At 51.5% G+C, this 21,642-nt stretch overlaps 9 protein-coding genes across 9 annotated transcripts; 2 read left to right on the forward strand and 7 right to left on the reverse strand.

Moving 5' to 3' along the window:
• Positions 1–11: 11 nt before the first annotated feature.
• On the reverse strand, positions 12–1,019 carry HPODL_04923 (peptide-N4-(N-acetyl-beta- glucosaminyl)asparagine amidase; the record flags this gene model as incomplete). Its single annotated transcript, XM_014081279.1, has 1 exon — positions 12–1,019. One exon carries the CDS (start codon positions 1,017–1,019, stop codon positions 12–14), a length of 1,008 nt encoding a protein of 335 aa, XP_013936754.1.
• A 382-nt stretch (positions 1,020–1,401) lies between these two features.
• HPODL_04924 (Mitochondrial tyrosyl-tRNA synthetase) lies at positions 1,402–2,835 on the reverse strand (the record flags this gene model as incomplete). Its single annotated transcript, XM_014081280.1, has 1 exon — positions 1,402–2,835. One exon carries the CDS (start codon positions 2,833–2,835, stop codon positions 1,402–1,404), a length of 1,434 nt encoding a protein of 477 aa, XP_013936755.1.
• A 70-nt stretch (positions 2,836–2,905) lies between these two features.
• HPODL_04925 (tRNA-dihydrouridine(16/17) synthase [NAD(P)(+)]) lies at positions 2,906–4,141 on the reverse strand (the record flags this gene model as incomplete). Its single annotated transcript, XM_014081281.1, has 1 exon — positions 2,906–4,141. One exon carries the CDS (start codon positions 4,139–4,141, stop codon positions 2,906–2,908), a length of 1,236 nt encoding a protein of 411 aa, XP_013936756.1.
• Positions 4,142–4,216: 75 nt separating this feature from the next.
• On the reverse strand, positions 4,217–7,261 carry HPODL_04926 (uncharacterized protein; the record flags this gene model as incomplete). Its single annotated transcript, XM_014081282.1, has 1 exon — positions 4,217–7,261. One exon carries the CDS (start codon positions 7,259–7,261, stop codon positions 4,217–4,219), a length of 3,045 nt encoding a protein of 1,014 aa, XP_013936757.1.
• A 273-nt stretch (positions 7,262–7,534) lies between these two features.
• On the reverse strand, positions 7,535–9,280 carry HPODL_04927 (protoporphyrinogen oxidase; the record flags this gene model as incomplete). Its single annotated transcript, XM_014081283.1, has 1 exon — positions 7,535–9,280. One exon carries the CDS (start codon positions 9,278–9,280, stop codon positions 7,535–7,537), a length of 1,746 nt encoding a protein of 581 aa, XP_013936758.1.
• A 78-nt stretch (positions 9,281–9,358) lies between these two features.
• On the reverse strand, positions 9,359–12,499 carry HPODL_04928 (uncharacterized protein; the record flags this gene model as incomplete). Its single annotated transcript, XM_014081284.1, has 1 exon — positions 9,359–12,499. One exon carries the CDS (start codon positions 12,497–12,499, stop codon positions 9,359–9,361), a length of 3,141 nt encoding a protein of 1,046 aa, XP_013936759.1.
• A 1,381-nt stretch (positions 12,500–13,880) lies between these two features.
• On the forward strand, positions 13,881–15,455 carry HPODL_04929 (uncharacterized protein; the record flags this gene model as incomplete). The annotated part of the gene is made up of 1 exon (XM_014081285.1): positions 13,881–15,455. The coding sequence occupies one exon, from the start codon at positions 13,881–13,883 to the stop codon at positions 15,453–15,455; it is 1,575 nt and encodes a 524-aa protein (XP_013936760.1).
• Positions 15,456–16,308: 853 nt separating this feature from the next.
• Positions 16,309–20,799, forward strand: HPODL_04930 (Multidrug resistance protein CDR2; the record flags this gene model as incomplete). The annotated part of the gene is made up of 1 exon (XM_014081286.1): positions 16,309–20,799. One exon carries the CDS (start codon positions 16,309–16,311, stop codon positions 20,797–20,799), a length of 4,491 nt encoding a protein of 1,496 aa, XP_013936761.1.
• A 103-nt stretch (positions 20,800–20,902) lies between these two features.
• Positions 20,903–21,601, reverse strand: HPODL_04931 (uncharacterized protein; the record flags this gene model as incomplete). The annotated part of the gene is made up of 1 exon (XM_014081287.1): positions 20,903–21,601. The coding sequence occupies one exon, from the start codon at positions 21,599–21,601 to the stop codon at positions 20,903–20,905; it is 699 nt and encodes a 232-aa protein (XP_013936762.1).
• Positions 21,602–21,642: the final 41 nt, after the last annotated feature.

A 21,642-nucleotide genomic window follows, 5' to 3' on the forward strand; every position in this document is an offset into this window, starting at 1 on the left:
GCCATAATCTCCTATTCTCGCTTACGTGATCCGTCCTCGCCGCGAGAACGGGTCCACTCGGGAGCACCGCTCTGTCGCGGCACGAGAGGTCCACTGGGCGTGGGAAGTTGACTCCCACGCCTGCTCTTGTAGTCGTTAATGAAATCTGCCAGCGTCGCAAGCAGGTCGTCGTTGTCCATGCCTATCCATTTGCACAGATTAATGTATGCTAGCGTATCTGCGAGCTCGTATTCTCCGAGCCTGTTTCTGGGCAACTGGCCCTTTTTGATGTATTTTGGCGACACATCGGCAATGTACGTCGCACTCACGGCAAATACATACGACATCTTTTTGCCCCAGCCATCGCAATAGAGCGTCGGGTTGTCGAACTGGTTTTCGCAGCTGTCGAGATGGACCCACCGTTTGAGGTATTGCGAGTAGTATTCGCACCACACGTGGTCCTCGGCGTTCCAGATGTACCGCACCTTGAGCCCGAGCGCGCACAGGATCAGAATAAAGCAGTTGTTCCACTCTCCGCAGCGTCCTTTGCGGAACGAGAGCAGCGTTTTGGGGTTGTTGTAGCGCGGGAACTCGATTGTTTGAGAGCACTCCGCGCACCTGTACTGCTCAATTATGTCCGCACGGCCGTCGAAGTGCTCTTTTTTGTACGGCCCCACCGGCTGGAGCGGCTGTATCTTGGTCTGGTCTGCGTTGCCGCAGGGACAAGGGGGCCTATTAATCCACGTGAAAAAGTCGTTCTTGTACCATTCCAACAGCGCTCTGACCAGCCGGTCCGTGTAGTCTGGCTCGTCGGCATGGTTCTCCAGCCGCTCGTACACGCCCGACTGCAGCACCACGTCGAGGGCGGCGGATTGTGCCTCTTCGTCGGCGTACTTGTCCATGAGCCGGCTGATCACGGCGAGCTGCTGTCCAAACGGCCGACTGCTGGGCCGACGCTCTCTGAGCAGCTCGCGAATGGTCTGGCGCTGCTGTTCGGCGTATTTCTGCTTAAATAATCCTGCCAGCTGAGATATTTCCATAAATATTATTTTTTTATGCCTCGATCCAAACACAGAAACACACACTCGGTCCATTACAACCACCGCGTACCGCAGAAGGAGCTTCTGGGCGAGAAATTGCAGCTGTACGGCTACCTTATTTTGGTGCTCAGCTGGGCCGTTTTCGTGGTGAGCATGGGCACTGTGGTCGGGGCCTGGGACTGGGTGTTTTCCAGCACCAGGGCCGCCAAGTGGCTCTCGCAGTGGAAAGTGCTGGACGGCGAGGGCAACGAGATCATCGACAGCTACTATCTTTACGCGTTTGCTCTGAATTTTGTCATTTTATGGATCTGGTGCGTTGTTTCGTGGCTCAGCATGAAACTGTTCAGACACAGCAAAGGCAGTGGATAATTTATTTACAGCTCTATTTCACCTCAAACACGTGAACTTGCTTGCCCGTGCGGATGAGCAGCAGCCGGCCGTCGAGAACGAGGGTTCTGTCGACCGGGTCGTCCCACCGGCTCAGCTTGACGCGCTGCTTGCCGACAGAAACTGCGCCGCCCGCCAGCAGTCGTTTAATCTCCTTTTTCGAGACGCCAGCCAGTTTTCGGTGCAGAAGATCCCCCACGCTCGCCAGTTCCTCCTCGCAAACGGCCGTGATCATGTTTTGTCGACGGAACGCGGCCAGAACCTCGTCGACGTCCAGCTCTGTGTCTTCGTACAGAGCGTCGCTAATCACCAGGTTTGCGCGGCCTTCTCCGTCGCCGTGGAGAAAATCGCACATTTCCACCGCCAGCAGGCGCTGGCCCAGCCGCAGCGCCCGGTTCTGCCGGTGAAAGTCGCACACCCGCTCGATGAGCGCCGTTGGCAGCAGCGAAAATTTATATAGCAGCTTTGGAACATCCTCGTCCAACGTGTTGTACAGAAATTGGTACAATTGGAACGACGGGGTGAGGTTTTTGTCGATGAAGACGGCATTGCCGGCGCTCTTGCCGAACTTCACGCCGTTCGCGGTCGTCAGCAGGGGCACAGTGACTCCAAACGCTTTTTTCTTCTCCCCGGGATGCATTCTGTCTATCAAATCCAAGCCTGCAACAATGTTGCCGTACTGGTCGTTTCCGCCCACCTGAACGTCAATGCCGTGGTTTTTATTCAAATAGTAGAAATCGTAGGCCTGCAGCAACTGGTACGTGAACTCGTTGAAACCTATGCCCTGCTCAGAATCCAGTCTGCTTCTGATCGAATCTCTCGAAAGCATCTGGTTTACTCTGATAAACCGGCCGTATCTGGCCAGAAACTCCAGAAACCCCATATCTTTCCACCAATCGTAATTGTTCCGCACGGCAACCTCGCCGTGGGGCCTGTCCAGGACATGGTTGCGACTGGCAGCGTAGCGACGGCCGTTGCGGAAAAACTGCTCGAACTGCGCCTGGATGCGCGCCACGTTATCCAGCCGCTCCTGCTGCTCCATCTGCGCGCGCTCCGTCGTTTTCCCCGACGGATCGCCAACCGTCCCGGTGGCTCCTCCGACCAGAGCTGTAATACTGTGTCCTCGGAGATTGAAGTGCAAAAGAACCATCAGCGGAAGCAGGTTGCCCAGATGCAGCGACTTTGCCGTTGGGTCTGCGCCGCAGTACAGACCGAGCGTTTTTTCGCGAGCCAGCCGGGCCAGCTGGTCTTCGTTGACCACCGTCTCGATCAACGACCGACGTCGCAAATGATCAATAATTGGCTCGTTGGCATCGGCCTCAAAATCCCCAGGACGTGCATCAATTGAGTGCCGCGCCAACAGTTCTTTCACCGCCAACGGAAACGCCCGCACCTGCCGTGTGGTGGAAAATAGCCGTGTCAAAGACATGAATATTTGAATATTTAATTTTAATATTTAATTTTTCAGGAGCTAGGTGTGGTTGCAATATACAGATACTCTATTTAGTTCCCTCCAGTTTCTGCCTCTTGGCCACCTCCTCGCTCTCCATCACGCGCTTCATGCTGTCCTGGATCACTTCCCTGCCGTCTTTGCCGTCCACGCGGCGGAAATACGGCTGCAGCCGCCAGTATGGCACGTCTCTGTACCTGCCGCCCCAGTTCTCGATCTCGCCCACACGCACCTGGTCGAGCTCGGCAATGTTTTCCTGCTGGTAGATCTTCGCGACCACATCCTCTATCATTTTTACCACCGCCTCAAACTCCTCCAACGGCGAGTTTCTGCTCAGTTTGGCGATCTCGGCACGAACGTCCGTGTGGATGCTCAAAAAGTTGCGCAACGATTTGAACAAATGCGACTTAAAACACCGGCGGCTCTCCGACCCCTCACACTGAGCAACCACCTCAAAATACTCGCGCACAAACCGGTCTATTCGCGGGAACTGTTTCTCGATGTCCTCGGTCTCCGTCCAAAAAATGCCCGGGTTGTACAAGTTTCCCTCTGCAGACATCACCGCGTCGCAACCAACCTCTTTAATGCAACGGTCAATGTCCTCCGGATACAAAATGTTTCCGTTGCTCAAAAATACAGTCTCTGGAGGCAGATTGTCTTTGATGTACTTCACGAGCTTCCAATTCGCAAAACCCGTCTTCTGTCCCTTCATCTCACGCGTCCGCCCATGGACGGTGAGAAATTGCGCTCCAGCATCCAAACACATCTTTGCGTACGCGAGACTCTTCTCCCAATCGTCGTAGACCCTGATTTTGGCGGTCACCGGGATTTTGAGGTTTCTGTGCAAGGTATTGATCAGTTTCGAAATGAGATCCCAGTCCTCCATCAAAAAAGACCCATAATGGCCCTTGCGCGCAATTCCTTGAGGACACCCCAGGTTTAGGTCTACGGCATCGCATCTGTCCTCAACGTGCTTGGCGGCTTGAAGAAGGTAATCGGGGTCGTTTGCACAGAACTGGACGATCAAGGGTCTATCCACTTCGGATCCATCCATCGGGCCAAACATCTTCTCACGATACTTATCGTCGGTCGCAAAAAGTCGAGAATGAAGCATAGGGGAATAGCACAGGTCGGCGCCGTACTTCCTGGATATCATTCGCCATGCAAGCTCAGAACCGTCCACCATTGGTGCAACCACCTTTTTCGGACGTCCAAGCTTGTCGTAAAGCTGTCTTCCGGTCAGTTTTGAGTTTGTCATGAAAAAAGACCGAAGGCTTGATAGCATAGATTTTTTATTTTTTTTTTTTTTTTTCCCTTTAAGAAATTTTCTTATTCATGCAAACATTATATAACGTTACTTTTAACGAGACGATCCTGGACTGAAACGGGATTGCGTGTGGTGAATTGCTGTCGCACGAGCTTTCAAAGCCTCGGCAAAAACCAGAGCAATAGGCCACACGGGCGCATCAGCCAAAATACGGACTCCTAAAGACAAGCATCTCGAGCTCAATCTAGCACTCATCATGATCTGGGCAATTGGACGCAAGTCTCCTGGCTCCAAAGCCAGTCTGGCTATTTCGTCGTCCAGAATCTCGACATCCAACGCGCCGTTAGCTTGGATGCGCAGGAATTCAGAGTACGATGAGTTGTTGGATCCTTTTGGTAGCAAGTTTTCTTCCACCTTTTTAAAGATGGTCTCTGTACGGAGCCAGAGCACTCTGTCGGCTGTAGTGAGGTCGTTGAATTTTTCTGGCGCCGTCAGATAGTTGATGGCCCATTCTTCGGTAGTGTAGAGGTATTCGGAGATGAGAAGCGCGGACGTGAACAGGCACGTCAAAAAGAAAATCGGAGTTCTGACAGACGTTTTTTCGGCATCGTTGGTGATGGAGATGATCTCGACCCAGAGATTGATGATGTCGAGCGAGTAGTTGATAGAGTCCCGCAGGGCCTCCAGGTCGCCGGTCAGGTTTTTGATTTCCGTGTTCATGCCATCCCAGTCTCTGTGCCAGACTTTTTTCAGAATTGGAGAAATGTAGACGCATTTGCATATTTTTGCAAATGACAGGAGCGGCAGAATCAGCTTCAGGACAGGACTCTGGCTGATTGTGTGCAGGTTCTGGCCGCGCGGGACTATTGGTCCGCCGTTGCGGATGAAACAGCTTTCCCACGATTTGATGATGCTCTCCAGCTGCGGTCTAATTTCCAGTCTCCATTCAGCCATGTTGGCTCCGACGCTTTTATTGGAGTTGGCCAGTTCCTGGCGCTGGCGATGGATATCTCCGTTCAAGGACATCAGCAGCGACAAGAGACACCGGAACCCAATTTCCTTGTCGAGCGTATGGTTGTTCAGGTCGCGCCAGAGGTCTTTGTATGAGTTGAACCCGTTGCTGAGTTGAATGAGTGAGAATTTCGAGTCGATACGCACATTGTTCTCTTTGAGCACCGTCAGCCAGTCCAATTCTGTCTTGCTTTTCCACAGGCTTTCCAGTGAGCACGGAGACCCGCATCTGATGTCATCTGCAGTGAGCTGGATATTAGACCCGATCAGCGACCCAAACAGCACGCAAAGGTAATGAAGACAGTGGACGGTACGAATTCGGCTCTGCGCTCTGATGAAGTATTCATAGCACGACCTCACAAGGCTTGAGTTGCCGGAAATCTCGGTCGTGATGGTTGGTGGAAGCTGGAACGTTTCCACGGGCATGTCCAACTTGGTGGTCTTGACCAATGACACCAGTGAAGTGAGCTGGCGCGAGGTCAGCTTTGTCACTTCGACGTCGTTGTGGAACATGCCCAGAAACATGTGCAACAGCAGCGCCTGTGTGATGTGCAGGGGCACCTCGTTGAATTTGTTCTGTGCCAGCTGGCTCTCCATAAAGTTGTGGATCAGGAACCTCGAGAAGTTGAAAAGCGTGGACGAGTTGCGCGCGTGGAACGAGTACAACGCGCCGATGGCCGCCATCGAAAGCAGCAGCGGAATCTGCTCAAGGTCGCGCTCGACGTTCAGAGATGGAATGTGAACGAACGGGAAGTACTTGTCGAACTCGATTTCGTAGAGTGCTAGGTAATGATTGAGGTCGTCGGACTGCGGGAACTGCGACGCTTTCAGTTGATACTTGTTCATGATATGTGTGCGCACCATTTCCGGAAAACGACCGGGGTGAGCTGGATGTTGCTGGTGCTGGGAAAACGAAATATGTTTGAATAAATCAAGTTGTCGGGAACGGAAAAACTGCGAGAGATCGTTCGTTGGAGAGTCGTTGGACAAAGGAGAGTGGTTGGAGTTGTTGGTGGCCGGCGAGTCGGTGAACCCGATGTGGTTCGAGACGGCCGGGAACTCCGTTTCGATAGGCGCGTTGATGAACTCAAACAGCCAGTCCTCGTTCGGATGCCGGTCGTCGTCGGTCGAGGGCTTACTGTCTTTTTTTTCCGGGCTTGTGAGCGAGTTGTTGCTGAAGACGCTGCTTTCAGGGGTGAAGTCAAACTCCTGGCTAGTGAGCTTGCCCTGGAACAGCGAGGTGATGGCCGGCGGCGCCGCCTGCGGGACGCTGGCAGTGTGTTCGTGCAGCCCCTGTAGGTCCAGGTTGTCCAGGTCCAGATAGACAATGTCGCCCTGGTGGTACCTGAGCTGCGGCGAGCTGAATTGGACCTGCTGCGGCGCGTCGTTGGTATAGCCCGTATACGAGTTGGAAGTGGCCGCAGAGAACGACGCGTGGCGATGAGCTCTGCGGTGGTTTTTGTCCGCGTCCATGCTTTCGTCCACAGAGGCACCCCTGGACGGGGTGTCATCGTGGGCGAGACCGGGGCCGGGCATGTTTCGTGGCGAGAAGAACTGGCCGGTTGAGCCTGGCTGGACGGCAGCCACAAACTCTGCGCCCTGGCTGGCCGACTCGTCCTCCTCCAGCGGAGGGCTCCCGCTGTTGGGCAGAGGCAGTTGCGCATTGGTGTTGTTGCGGACGATGTTGATGTTGTCGTTGAGATAGTCGCTCACAATCTCGCCGTCACGGGGGGACGACTTGACTCCGCGGCCCTTGCGCGGCGCCTTTGCCCTGTTGTTTGTCGGCAGCGACGAGTGCAATTTTTGCTGGTGTCTCAAAACAAGGTCTCGCCGTGCAAAACAGCGTCCGCACGCCGCACATTGAAACGGCTTCTCGTTGGTATGGCTGCGCTCGTGCCGTTTGAGGTGTTCGAGCCGGGCAAACGCGCGCGTGCACGTGGCGCAGACATGGGGACGGGGTTTATCTGTCTTGATGGTCGCACTCTTCTTGGGGATCGGCATCGGCTCTTGGCTCAGGTCCGGATCGGCTGTGTGTGTGGCGGTGTCCAGGCCAGACAGCGCGGCGTTAGCCAGTCCGGGAGCCGGATCCAAAGAGTACTGCGTAATGGATACTACTTTGTCCGTCATGATGACCAATAAATATTATCCATCAAATATGTAAAACTAGGGGGTTGCCGTTTTTTTCTATTCTACCAGCAAATTTTTAAATGCGCTTCCACCGTCCCCAGACCATGCGGCCCTACAAGCCACCGCGTCACCCCGTAATTATTTTTTCACCTCGCCCGACTCGCGGCAGCCTTCGGACTCCTACAACACTTGCAGCTTTACACAAAGATGACGCAAATCCGGGGTTGCCGCCACCCATTACCAGAAAAAGCTGTGCATGCATATTTTCTATCTTTATGTGGCATATTTTTTCGACTGGGGGTTCGGATTTTCGTTGGAAACCCCGTTTTGTTGAGCGTCGTGGCCAAACTCCGAGCCCACCGTCACACCGTACGCGTCCGTGAACGACCGCACCACACAGTCCGGAACCCCCACGCCATCGCCAAACGTTGTTCCACCCAGCGTCACCTTGTCTCCGAATACTTGCCGGACCGCCCCGGCCACTTTCCTTTTCAACTCCTCGTGGCCAACACGGTATTGTGGAATCGCGTCTGTCCAGTACTCAATCTCAATCACCTCTTCCCCGTTGCACTTGTCCAGATCGATATGCAGCTTGCTCATTAGCACATCGCGCACAATCTTGTGCACTCTGGACCGCGTCGGCAGGTCATCGCCGTTCTTGAGCTGATGACCTCCCAGCATCAGCGTCAGCTTCGTGTATGAGTTTGTGATCACGGCGCCCCTGTTGGCCACGGCCTTTGCCAGCTTCGCCAGCTTCTCGTCCGAGATCGGAGACTCGCTCGTCAGCTCAGTGCTCACGTCGTTGTAGAAAAATAGCCGTTTCGAGTTCTGTTCGATGTCGCTGTCGAAAATCACTCCCAGCAGCTGAGTCTCGTCCTGCATCGTCTTGGGCACCAGAAAGCCGAATCCGGGGTGCGACAGCAGCTTCAAAGCGGGCAAATACACGTTTGCCAGCACAACCGTCGCGTACTCCAGGGGAGCCACCAGGGCGCTGAGCTCTGCGTTCTGAAGCACGGCAGCTGTTGCCCGACCGTCCACGGTGAGACGTAGATGGTCCACACGCACCATCTCGCCCGTCGAAAGCGTCAGCTCAAGCCCCTTCTCCTTCTTAGCCACACCTCGCACCGCTGTGTTTGTGTGCACAGACACATTGCGGGGCAGGTTTTTCTGGAGCACGGTCACCAGCGACTCGAGACCGTCGTGCATGGTGAGCACGGGGAATTTGCGCAGGAATCGGGCCGTCTTGGACACGTTAAATGCCGGCTTGAACACCTTCGCGTACAGTTCGACCTCTGGTGCGAGCTGAGTGGGTGTCCGTTTTTTCAGACTCTGGAGCAGCTGCGACACGCCGTAGCGGACGATCGACCCATGCTGGCGCTCAATGTCCACCAGCCGCGACAGCACGCTGACAGCACTCAGTTGGGAAACGTCTCCTGCGTAAATCCCATGCATAATGGCGCTCACAACGTTGTCGGACACAGATTTGTTGAACCTCCTCGAGACAAACTGCTCTACCGTCTCGTCAGGCGAGGATTTGGACCTCACAAAGGGTTCCTTAAGCAGGCCAAATAAAACACCCTTGCCGAGCGGGTCGAACAGAAACCGCAAAAAGGAAGAGAACGAGTAGGGAACAGGAGTCAGTTTTCCAGAATGGCCCTCTGTGTCAGAGTATGGACTCAATAAATATTTTCTATTACCCAGAGAGTTTCGCGAGATGCCAAGGAGTTCGTTCTGGGCATTGCATTTGAAGAGCAGGTCCAGAATCAGCAGAACGCCGGGACTTTCTCCGCGGAGGGTGCGCGGTCCTTTTTCCAGAATGGTGTAGTCCTGATTGGCGCGGGAATCGTATTCAGTAGTGCCAAGCCGTTTCGATCTGATGTAGCCCCCACATCTGGCGGACTTTTCGTACAGATCGATTTTGAGATCCGGCCGCAAACTACCGAGGAAGTAGGCGTAAGTTAGCCCCGAGATCCCGCCACCAACAATTCCCACTCTGCCCTGTTGCGGAACGATTGGCATGAAAAATGATTTAAATTGGGTGATTTTTTATTGGAAAATACCAGGGGGTGTAAAATATTTTTTTCTTTACATCATCTATTACGTCGTCAGCGATTGGTATTCCTTCTCCAGGTCCGAAGAGTACACCAGCTCGCTTTTCTGTTCTTCTGCCGGCTGCAAGCCTGCCGTCTGAACCAGCTGGACTGGTCTTTTGATGATCCACCGGTCGTCCTCCTCGAGAGTGTACAGCAGATTGAGGATTGTGAGATAGTTGTCGCTGATGAGCTTGATATCGTTGAATTTATTCTGTTTCATCAGTTCCAGGCCAATGGTGTTGAAACGGTAAAGCGCCTCCACGGCAGCTCTATAGTCGCCTTGTTTAAGGCGCAAGGTGTAGCATATACGGTAGTATTTGAGAGACGTTTTGAGATCGCTGTTTAATGCGCTCGACTCGCCCAAACTGTAAATAAGATCGTCCACCTTGTCCGCGTCCTCGTTGAACGGATAATCTAGGATTTTTGGGATCTGGTTCATCTGGAACATCTTGTACACAAACTGCTTGATTGGGTGTTTTCTGTATTTTCTCTCCATTTTCAGAATCGTGTCGTGGGCCAGTTCAAATTCCTGCAATTTGAGAGCCAGCTGGAACACTTTTAGCAAGATAGCCTGGTCATCCGAGATGTCCTTAAGCTCTGTTTTTGTTGCAAGCGCTTTCAAAGCCAGTTTAAGAGCCAGCTGGTCAAACTGTTTCGACTGAAACAGAGTGCTTAGGTCGTAGAAATAGTCTGTTTTGGAGTCCACCAAAATTAGGTTGGTATAGTCGGACACCGGTTGCAATGCTTTCTTCTCTGCTGCGGACGCGGTCTTTGCAGCCTGTGTGATTTGGTCTGCCTTGGAGGTGAACAGCTCAAACGCCTCTTTTCCCTGCTTCGTCTTAAGCAAAATCAGCCCCTTCAAAATGTTAGAAATTCCAGTTTCGGGAAGATATTTCACCAAATGTGCGTCCTGGAATCTCTCGTCCTTAACAAGCTTTGCGACGATCGAGTAAACAAACGTATTCTGCAGCAAAAGACCAAAAATATGTGTCAACAAATGGTTGAGATTGTTGGCTCTCACCATAACTCCGCCCTCGAAAACGTCCTCTAAATGTCCCAGCAGCAAAGACGACGGCACCTGCAACGACAGCTCCACGCATCTATACAGTTTTGTGAGCTCTGTGTAGTAGTTTACCATTTGTGGGTTGATATCCACTGTGAGAACAATTAGTAGTAGACCAAGGATCAGCTGTTTCTGAAGCAGCAGATTATTCTTCAACGACGACACCAGTAAGGTGCCACCCAAATTGCCAAACCTGACTTTCTTGATAGGAACGTAACCCACATTGTCCAGAGTTGAGAGGTTAATTAGGAACTCAAAAAGATGCATCGTATCCTTTGATGCGTTCAGAGCAGTGAGCAGCTCGGTGACCATTGCCTCGTCCACAAAAGACGATAACTCTTCCTGGAAAATGGTGTTCATTTGCGGCTCTGCAGCCTCGGGACCATCGCAAACGCGTTGCACCACTTTGAAAACAACTTCCTGAGGGAACTTGGCAACAAAAGATAGCACATACTTGGCTAGAGGGCGCAAATCTCTGGCATTGACATCGGAATACTGCAAATCTGCGTTGGACAGTGAGTCGTTGTAGCTGATCAAAGCAAATGGCGAGGAAGGCACAATCACTGACAAGCCATGTGTCTTCATAATTACAAGCATGTCGTCAACAAGGTTCATTCCAACAGAGGGCTCCAGTTGTCTGGAAAGCTCTTTGCAAGCGTTGTCGAATTTTACCCATTGCTTCTTGAGACTGTTGAGGTAGTCTTGTGGGTCTGAACCGTGTGTAATAACATGTTGCAATTTCTCCGGTAGCGGTATAACAGAAGTCTCCAAGTTGTATTTTTTTTCCAGTATGGAAAGCACTTTTTCCACAACGTGCTCGTCGTAAACCTGTAGCAATTGCATGCAGTGAGAGTTCAACAAACTGGCATCATCAAAGAATGTGATGGACTGCGCTAAGTTATTTGCAAGCGGCGGAGCACAGTGAGCCCACCTCATCTCAAGCTTGTCGTCTATCTGGCCTAAAAGCACATACCTAGCTCCATGGAGAGACCACAGAAGACTGACCTGGAGATTCAGTTCCATTTTGGATAAAACCATGCTGTGGAACACCCATCTATCGACTTCAGGAGGAACGTATTCATTCAGCAAAATGAGCGACTCGTCTTGCTCGACAGAAAATAATTTCAGAGACGTTTCCCCAATAGGAACGAAAACTGCCAGGTATCTTCCCACCAATCCTAACAGTCGCGTTGGTGGGTTATTGAAATGCACCGGATGCAGTTCCTGAGGCAGGAATTCGTTTAGACTCAATTCTCTCTCCATAGCACCTGTTTCTAGCGACCAGAATCGAATGGTTTTATCAATACTCAGAGTGACGAGCTTGTTTTCCAGCACAGCAAAATCCAGTGCTGCCGCGACCGCCACTCTCTCGTTATCCAAGACCACCGTTTCTGTCTGGTCCTTGCGCTTGGAGCCAAAAAAGGGAAGTCTGAACTGGTTGAAGTACGACGTGTCGCTGAACGGAACCACCAGAAACTTATCCTCCATGTTTTCCTTGAACATCTTGAGCAGGCCGCCGTCCTGAAGAGCCACAATGATCGTTTGCGGGTCGATCGACCGCATAAACAAAGGAGCTCGCACGTCGAACGAGTACGGCATGCTGTATTGACACCAGTTGTAAAAAGTTACAGGAGACAGTGTTTCCTGGGACAGAAAGGAGTCCAGCGGCAGGTTCAATGAAATAAGCAGATTTTCTGTCGTGAGTATGTTGATTGAGACCGCCGCCCCGGCATCTGTGACAGCAATGCAGTTCGGTCTGGCTTTTTGAGGAAGAACAAAACACAGAGACTTGAACGTCAGGTCCAACGGATTGTTCAAAATAAGCGGCGTAAGCGTGAGCCTGTAGCCGTCGGCGACTAGTTTATACGACACGGTGTTGAAGATGGCAGATTGGGCCTTGAGATCCACCACATCTCCACTGACCGCGAGATGTTGTTCAAACTCGAGAGGCTGAACTTGGGGAAAGTCGGCGTTTGAAAGCGAGTGCTGTTTGAGAGTTTTGTTGATTGAGTGGGGGAGAGCCACTGTCGAGGTTTTGAGGTCCGGATGGACCGCAATTTCCACAAAAGAGGTGGAGGACATGAGCAAGAAGGTAAATAATAAAATATATAAAAGGAGTATTTTTTTATGTATGGGTGAATTTTGAGGGTAGCAGTGTTGAGTATCTACATGCATCATAGGCCATTCCAGGCACGTGCCAGACGGTATGGGCTGTTTTAGTCGGTTATTCTGTGCTTGGTAGACGTATTCACAAAGAGCTTCACGGTAGCTTTCCCGCTTACGTAACTCCGCGTAGGGGTATAAATACCTCTGAGGAAGCTGAAAAATTTTACACTTCGATGAGGATCCAAACAATCAAACTAGAGTTTATGATTGCCATGATTTAAAGTATCTAACTGAGAAGTGGTAAGTCTTGATGATGACGAAACAAAAACAAAGCTGGAATTACTGGCTGAATATCCGTGTTGATAAGTTTTTGCACCATTACTGAGAGATGAACGCTAACAAGTAGAATTAATAGGTTTTTGCGAAAAGGGTTTTTCAAACACCTATTGGCCGCTCGATGAGGATATATGCACTGGGCACCGAACTTAAATGAGTGACAATGCTAAAGGCGGGCCTCAGAAACCCGCCGTGACTGACGAGCTGGCTCTGCAAGTTTGATGCGTCGCCAAAGCGTTGTCGACGTAGAAAGTGAGTACGGTGATGAAGTCTTGATGACGAGTCAGATTCGTGGTTCACGATGACGAGACTTCTTTTTTTTCCATTCATGCTTTTCTGAGGTACTAACCATAGACATGCAAAAACATGCAAACCATATAAGGACTACCTGATGATACCAAACCAAAATGACAAGCATATGTCTGACTCCTGAAGACACCCTTGGGTCTGATAGTCTGCTCGATCTGGTTTAGAACGTCAGTAGACGTTCTTGGCCAGAGGCCAGCGTATATGATGATTGCACTTTCTCACGACGGTCAACTGTTGCTCCGGCACTTGATGATAATTCGGCTTTGACAAGCCGTGCACCTGAAACGCGGCACGAGTAGTAAGTATGGTGATGAGTTAGGTTTTGCTTGATTCGTGATAGCAAAAAATATGATTTGCATGTCAGTCTGATGTACTAACGTGGATATAGTTATATATAGAAATCAATCTGAAACTAAAAAAAACGTTTTATTTATAACTGTGGCAGCGTGGTTGTGATTGATAGCCGTGGCGCTAGACTACTGGCCTATGGACTAATATGAGGTGTCAATGAAACGGCACTTACTGTATTGTCTGCGCTCCTGCCTTTCTGGGCTTTGTGCCGTGCTGCTATTTTGCAACGCTACCTATATGACAACCCTGAGCCCGAAAAAAAATACTAAAAAAAACTTTAAATAACCTAGCCGAGGCTCGCCGCGGCTGCCCAAATTATAAATATTTCATCTAAATATATCACCGTCCCCGGATCTGGAACATGATGCCTCCTAAACGCACAAAAGAACGCTACACCAGGACCTCCAAGGCGTGCGACTTGTGCCACAAGAAGAAGACGCGATGTCTGAAATCGGGCTCCTCCGTCAGCTGTCTCCGGTGTCTTGCTCTGAACGAGCCATGCTCTCTGGCCCCCAGCACCTCGGAAACGACCACGTCGACCCTTTCCCAGCCCCACACACAGGACTTTGCCGAACTGTCTCTGCGCACTAGTTTGGCGTCCATCTCCTCGGACGTGAAAGAGGTTCTGCGAGTACTGAGAGAATCAACGCTTCCAGAGCCTGCTTCGTCGATCTCGGACTCCTACGAGCTCAACATGTCTTCGAGGCCGATAACCACGATCAGGACATCACCGCTCGCATTTGTGGCCCACGTACAGCCGGACAGGTCGCTTTTCCCGCCCGCCGTGCTGAACCAGCTCAATTTGCTGCCCTCGCTCGAAAACATGCAAACGGACATTGTTTCCGTCCAGCTGTTGAGCTACGACCAGGCCGCCAAGCTGCTCGACATTTTCCGCGATAGGTACGGCCGTTGGATCTCGTTCCCAGACACGTTCAGCACGCCCCAGCTGCTCACGCATATCCGCAAAACCTGCCCGCTGCTGCTCACTGTCGCGTGCGCGCTCTCACTAAAATACGGCGACCCCAATTTAAAAGAGCTGGTCTACCACGAGATGTTGCTCATTATCAAACGAGATCTCGAACGAAGCTTGGTTAACATGCCAAAACGACTAGAATTTCTCCAATGTCTGATCATTCTCTCCATCTACAGCGTGAGTCTGAGCGACGAGTCTGCAGAGCTACGTCTGGACGGATGGTACTTATCGCACATAGGTATCCATCTGTTTCTGCGACTCAATAGCTACGGGCTTTTTGAGTACCTGTACGACCCTGCACTCGTGCAATTCGAGTTCAACGAGCTCACCTCTTACAGAATTATAAATACCTTGGTGCTCATCCATCTGGCTTACTCGCTGCTTTCTGGAAAACAGTCTTCCTACTCTCTGGGCACATTGACTCCGAAAAAGTTCTACGACCACAGTCTGTCCACCAATTTCGACTACCGGATCATCGCAGAGGTCGAGGTTTACCTCTTTGCATATCGATATCTTCATCTAGGTGAGAGTCTGGAGCTAGTGCGCAGTCAGATGAAAGGGTGGCTTTCCGAGTGGGAAGAGCTGTTCACAAGCTCTGCCAACGAATTTGTCGAGATCGACTACCATCTGGCCGAGCTGCTGCTGATCCTTGGCGAGAATAACGCCGACTTGCAAAAGGTGCGCGAGAACGCGGAGGCGTACGAGGCGGCGTATTTCCACTCGGCAGAGATATTGAAATTGGCCGTTTCCATCACCGACGACTCGTACTTTGCTTTTCTGTCGGACCAGATGCACATGATCATCGTGTACAACGCGATGGTGGTGGGCACGTTGCAGCGGCCGTCCGACCCAGCCGTGGACGGTCTGCTACAGCATTTGAAAAACCGATACACGAGAATTGCCACGAGCGAGAACGACATGGCCTCCAAGTACAGCATGATGCTGCTGGGCAGAAATAGGTGAGGAGCGATTAATGAGGAAACGTTCGGTGAATTTAATGTATTCAGGTTTCTGTATTCAGTGTACTTATTTAGCATGGATAATAAACTTGCAGCAAGCACATCTTCATGCGCTGAGACCATTTGTCTATCCTTGTTCACTGGCCAGCCTTGAGCCCGAAACAGGCTCTTCCAGTGTAGTACAGCGAGGCACCGACAGAAAGAGTCAAACCAAGGGCGTATGGGATCAAGTAGTACTTAGATCTTGGGTGGGCCATGTAGATAGGCTTGTTGGTGCTTTGGTAGAACTTTTGCAGCTCAATCACTCTGTTAGGCATGGTTGTGTTTTTAGTTTATTCAGCCAATGATACTTTATAAAATTAAGAAAAAAATCATCAGATGGGCTGGTCTGTCGACGCTGAGATTTTCAGAATCGACGCGTCGATCTCAAATGGGGCTGTACATATTCGCTGGCTTGGCAAGCAGGCCGGCGGAGAGATCAACATGCAAGAGATACGCAATACCAAGAGATCGCGTCCGGGGAATTATGGCTAATTACTACTCGCTTAGTGCGGGAGCAGACAACCTAAATCCTAGCACACAAGCCATCTCCGTCTCAGAGTAATGTGTTCCATCATGGGCGCCTTCCGAAGTCCGCAGTCTCGCTTTCTGACCGAACACATTCCCTGCTCGCCTTTGTTCGGGCCCTGGAAACGCCTAGAAAATGTCCTTCCGTTGCGAACTCCGGAAAATTGGTAACAATCCTGTACCTTTATCATCTCGGCGTACTCTCGGGGGAGCGAGTTATCACCGAGATATTTTCGGGCTCGAAAATTATATATTTATGTCCTGCCCCAACCTCCAAACATCAACCAGCCATGTCAGATTCGATCTCCGTGAAGTCGGGAGACTCCCAGTACTTTGGGTTTGATTCCAATGTCGAAACCCAGGTCAGAGGACTTGCCCGTGAGCTCTCACACGTCTCTGCGTACGAGACAGAAAAGAACGACAACGACGCTCGCTCGCTGATCAGAACGCTCACAAATTACTCCCAGGTTCCTGGCGTGAACCCGTTTGTCGAGGACGGCATTGATTCGCGCCTGAACCCAGACTCAGACGATTTTGACTCCAAGCTCTGGATTCAGAACATGCGTAAATTGATGGACTCGGACCCTGAATACTACAAGCCTGCCAGTCTTTCTGTTGCGTTTAGAAACCTCCGTGCCAGCGGTGTTGTTTCCTCAGAGGACTACCAAACAACTATTCTGACTGCGCCAATCAAGTTTGTGATGGAGAACTTCAACAACACTTTCCGCAAACATGTGGAGTCCCGGTATTTCGATATTCTGAAGCCCATGGACGGCCTGATTTTGCCCGGAACATTCACACTTGTTCTTGGCCGTCCTGGTGCCGGGTGCTCCACCTTTCTGAAGACAGTTGCGTCGCAAACTTACGGTTTCAAAGTGGCTCCCGAGAGTATCATTTCGTACGACGGTTTCAGTCCCAAGGATATCGAATCCAACTACAGAGGAGAGGTCACTTTTTCGGCCGAAAAAGACGAGCATTACCCGCAGCTGACGGTGCGCCAGACGCTGGGCTTTGCAGCCAAGCTCAAGGCCCCAAGAAATAGGCCGCAGGGCGTTTCTGCGCAGGCATATGCCGATCACATGACCAAAGTCTACATGGCGATGTATGGTTTGTCGCACACGGCCGACACGAAAGTGGGTAACGACTTTGTCAAGGGTGTTTCTGGAGGTGAGCGCAAGCGTGTTTCCACGGCCGAGTTGTCGTTGTGCGGCTCAAAAATCCAGTGCTGGGACAATTCCACTAGAGGTTTAGATTCTGCCACCGCTTTGGAGTTTTTGCGTGCACTGAAGACCTCTGCCACCGTGCTGCGAACCACGCCAATCACGTCGGTCTACCAGTGTTCCGAGGACTCGTACAATCTCTTTGACAACGTGCTGCTGCTCTACGAAGGCTACCAGATTTATTACGGCCCGGCCTCGCACGCAAAGCAGTTTTTCCAGAAAATGGGCTACGTGTGTCCTCCAAGACAGACAACGGCGGACTTTCTCACGTCGCTGACCTCACCAAAGGAGAGAATCCCGCGCGAGGGCATGGAAAACAGAGTTCCACGCACGCCAAAGGAGTTCAACGACTACTGGCGCCAGTCGCCCGAGTATGCAGACATGGTTGCACAGACAGACGCATACATCAAAAAGAGCGCCGCCGACGATCTTCGAGAGCAGTTCCATCAGTCCCATGTCGCCAGACAGGAGAAAGGCTCCCGCTCGCGGTCTCCGTACACATCCACCTACTGGACCCAGGTGAGAGAAAATATGCGCAGATACTGGTGGAAAATCAAGGGCGATCCGTCATTGCTGTATTTCCACATCTTTTTCCGTGTGGCCATCTCGCTCGTGATCTCGTCGCTGTACTACAATCTGAAAAACACCACCTCCGACCTCTACTACCGTGGAGCCTGTATGTTTTTCGCGACTATGTTTAATGCCATGTCTGTGATGATGGAGGTGATCACCTGTTTCGAGGCGCGTCAGATTGCCGAAAAGCACAAGAAGTACGCCCTGTACCACCCGTCGACCGACGCGCTCGCGTCCGTCATCACCGAAATTCCGAATAAAGTCATCATCAACACCGGGTTCAATCTGGTGTTCTACTTTATGGTGAATTTCCGCAGAACTCCGGGACATTTCTTCTTCTATCTGCTCACAAACCTCACCAGCACGTTCACGATGTCGCACATGATGCGGTCGCTTGCGTCGCTGTTCCGCACGCTGTCCGAGGCCATGACTCCGTCGATGTTCCTGGTCAGTTTGCTCGTGCTCTACACCGGTTTTGCTGTTCCTGTTAAAGACATGCACGGCTGGTCGAGATGGATCAATTATCTGGATCCGATCGCGTACGCGTTCGAGGCGCTGATCGCAAACGAGTTCCACGGAAGACAGTTCGAGTGCAACGACTTTATTCCTGGCTATCCTGGCGTGCCACAAGAAAACACCATTTGCAACACTCTGGGCGCCGAGGCTGGTGAAACGACCATATCCGGTACTAAATACATTGCCTTGGCATACAAATACTACGCCAAGCACAAATGGAGGAACTGGGGCATCAATCTGTCGTTTGCAATCTTCTTCCTTGGAGTGTACCTCCTGCTGGTGGAAAACTCCAAATCTGCCATGCAAAAAGGAGACGTGTTGCTTTTCCTGTCGAGCTGGTTCAAAACGCCAACTCACGCCAGAGCGAAAAGCGACATCGAGACGGCCAACAATATTGAGAGCGTCAACTACGCCAAGGACGAGGCTGGATCGTCCTCCGACTCCGGCCGGCTTGCTACCGGTAACGGCATCTTCCACTGGAGAGACGTCTGTTTCGACATCAAGGTCGGCAAGAAGCCAAAGAGAATTCTGGACCACGTGGACGGCTGGGTCAAGCCCGGCACGCTGACCGCGCTGATGGGCGCATCTGGTGCCGGAAAGACCACGCTGCTGGATGTGCTGGCCAACAGAGTCACCATTGGTGTGGTGACCGGCTCCATCTTCGTCAATGGCCAGGAGAGAAACCAGTCGTTCCAGAGATTCACCGGGTACGCACAGCAGCAAGATCTTCATATCCAGACGGCCACAGTGCGCGAGTCTTTGCGGTTCAGTGCATATCTCCGTCAGGACGCTTCTGTGTCCAAACAGGAGAAAGACGACTACGTTGAGGAAATTATCCGTGTTCTGGAGATGGAGAGCTATGCTGATGCTGTGGTTGGCGAGGCAGGCCAAGGTCTTAACATCGAGCAGCGCAAAAGACTCACCATCGGCGTGGAACTTGTCGCCAAACCGCAGCTGCTCCTGTTCCTGGACGAGCCCACGTCGGGTCTGGACTCGCAGACCGCCTGGTCGATCTGCCAGCTCATGCGGAAACTCTCCAACAGCGGCCAGGCCATTTTGTGCACGATCCACCAGCCGTCAGCCCGGCTTCTGCAGGAGTTCGACAGACTGCTTTTCCTGGCAGCTGGCGGAAAAACCGTGTATTTTGGTGAGCTTGGACCTAACTGCCAGACGCTGATCGATTACTTTGAGAAGAACGGCGCCAAGCCATGTCCTCCGCACGCCAATCCTGCCGAGTGGATGCTGGAAGTCATTGGCGCGGCGCCCGGCTCGCACGCAAAAAGAGACTACCACGAGGTGTGGACTCATTCTCCAGAAAGAGCTGCTGTTCTAGAGGAACTGCACAGACTGGAAGAAACTGCCGACGAGAAAACACACCAGGAAGAAGCCAAACAGCGCCAGTTCGCCACGTCGTTCGCAACCCAGTACCATCTTGTCACCAAACGCATGGTCCAGCAGTACATCCGTACACCGTCGTACATCTACTCGAAGCTTCTGATGGCCATTGGTGTGTCCATGTTCAACGGGTTCACGTTCTTCCACGCCAACCACACGAAACAAGGTCTCCAGGACCAAATGCTCTCCATCTATCTTATGTGCATGTCGGGTATGGTCTATTTCCAGCAGCTGCTTCCACTGATCGAAGAAGAGAGAAACGTCTACGAAGTGAGAGAACGGCCGTCGAAACTGTACAGCTGGTACGCGTTCGTGTCTGCAACGTTCACGGCCGAGCTGCCGTGGAGTTTCATCACCGGCACGCTGTCATTTGTCACATGGTACCTACCCCTGGGCCTGTACCGGGACGCGGAGCAGACAAACTCCGTTTCTGAGCGCGCCGGCCTGGTTTGGTTGTACCTGACGTTTTTCTACATGTACGCCACGACTCTTGGCTACTTCTGCTCGTTCGGACTGCAGGTGATGTCCAACGGAATGAACAACTCGTTCATGGTGTTTATGCTGTCGATGAACTTCTCCGGAGTGCTGATCTATCCTACCGGTTTCTGGACCTGGTTATATCACGTTTCTCCGCTGACATGGTGGATCGGCGGCATTGTTCCTGCGGGAATCCGCGATACGAGAATCCGCTGTGCTAGTGACGAGTACGTCAAATTCCCGCCTCTATCTGGCCAAACGTGCGGTCAATATATGCAGGAGTTTATCACCAAGAATGGCGGCGGATATGTGGTGAATCCTGACGCCACAGATATGTGCGAGTTCTGCTCAATGTCCAACTCCAACCAGTTCCTTCTGGGAAGACACATGAACCCAGACCATATGTGGAGAAACTTTGGACTGATCATCGCCTACACGGCATTCAACATTATTTGTACATATGCCTTCTACTACATCTTCCGTGTTCCAAAGAAGGGCAGCCGCGTGGAGAAGGAAACCTTCTTTATTGAGGAAGAAGACGAAGAAGACGAGAAAGCTGCACCAAAGAAATGGTGGCAGAAACTTGGCAAGAAAAATTAATTCTCTAATCTATCGATATCATTCGGTCAAGCAAGAAAAATTAATATCATTTAATATTATCTTAATACTCAAGCAAGAAAAATTAATTGTAATTATTATCTATTCAATACCACTCAAAGTCGTCTGCCCAGTCGCCGGTTGAGGATCCCAGTTTGAACTGTTCGAGTTTTTTCTCGAATTCCTGAGCGTTCTTCTTCTGGATTAGCGACGGGTCTGGCAAAACGTCTTCCGAGGCAGTTTTTTTGCTTCGTGGGCCCCTGGCCGTAGAATTGTCTTTTTCACGCGCGCGTAACCGTTGAGGTTTCGATCTATCCTGGTGGGAACGTTGTGTAGGTTCTGGATCGGCATATCGGCTCTGCAACGGCGGCGCCTTCCATTGAGGATCTATCCGCGAGAGCAGCGAGTTGTCTGTCTTTTGAGGCTCCCTGCGGCTCCCCTTAGCTCTAGTTGGTTTGTCCTTCGAATGTTCTTTAGGATTATGTCTAGATCCTTGAGATTTTTGCCCTTCTTGCTTCACCGGGGTCTTATGAACCTCTACAGAGGCTTTTACCGGCAGCAGTCTCTGAGCATTCTTTGAAAGCGTGCCCTTCGACACAGGGACGGTCTCCCAATCCGAGTCGTCGCTCACTTCCTCCACAGAGTCCGAAAACTGGGTGTTGTCGCTCTCTCGACTGTGGCTCTCGCGCGACGTTGGCTCGCCTCCAAATCGCTTGCCCACTAGCTTTTTATCCTGTTTCACAGCCGTCGCCACTGCTTCTGTGTCATCTGCCCACCGCGAAGCGAGAGGCGCTCCGGCTGGCATAATTAAGAGTTCTGTATCAAGTCAAAAAAATGTTCGTATTA

This window comes from Ogataea parapolymorpha, chromosome II (genome assembly GCF_000187245.1).
Source record: "Ogataea parapolymorpha DL-1 chromosome II, whole genome shotgun sequence".
NCBI lineage: Eukaryota > Fungi > Ascomycota > Pichiomycetes > Pichiales > Pichiaceae > Ogataea > Ogataea parapolymorpha.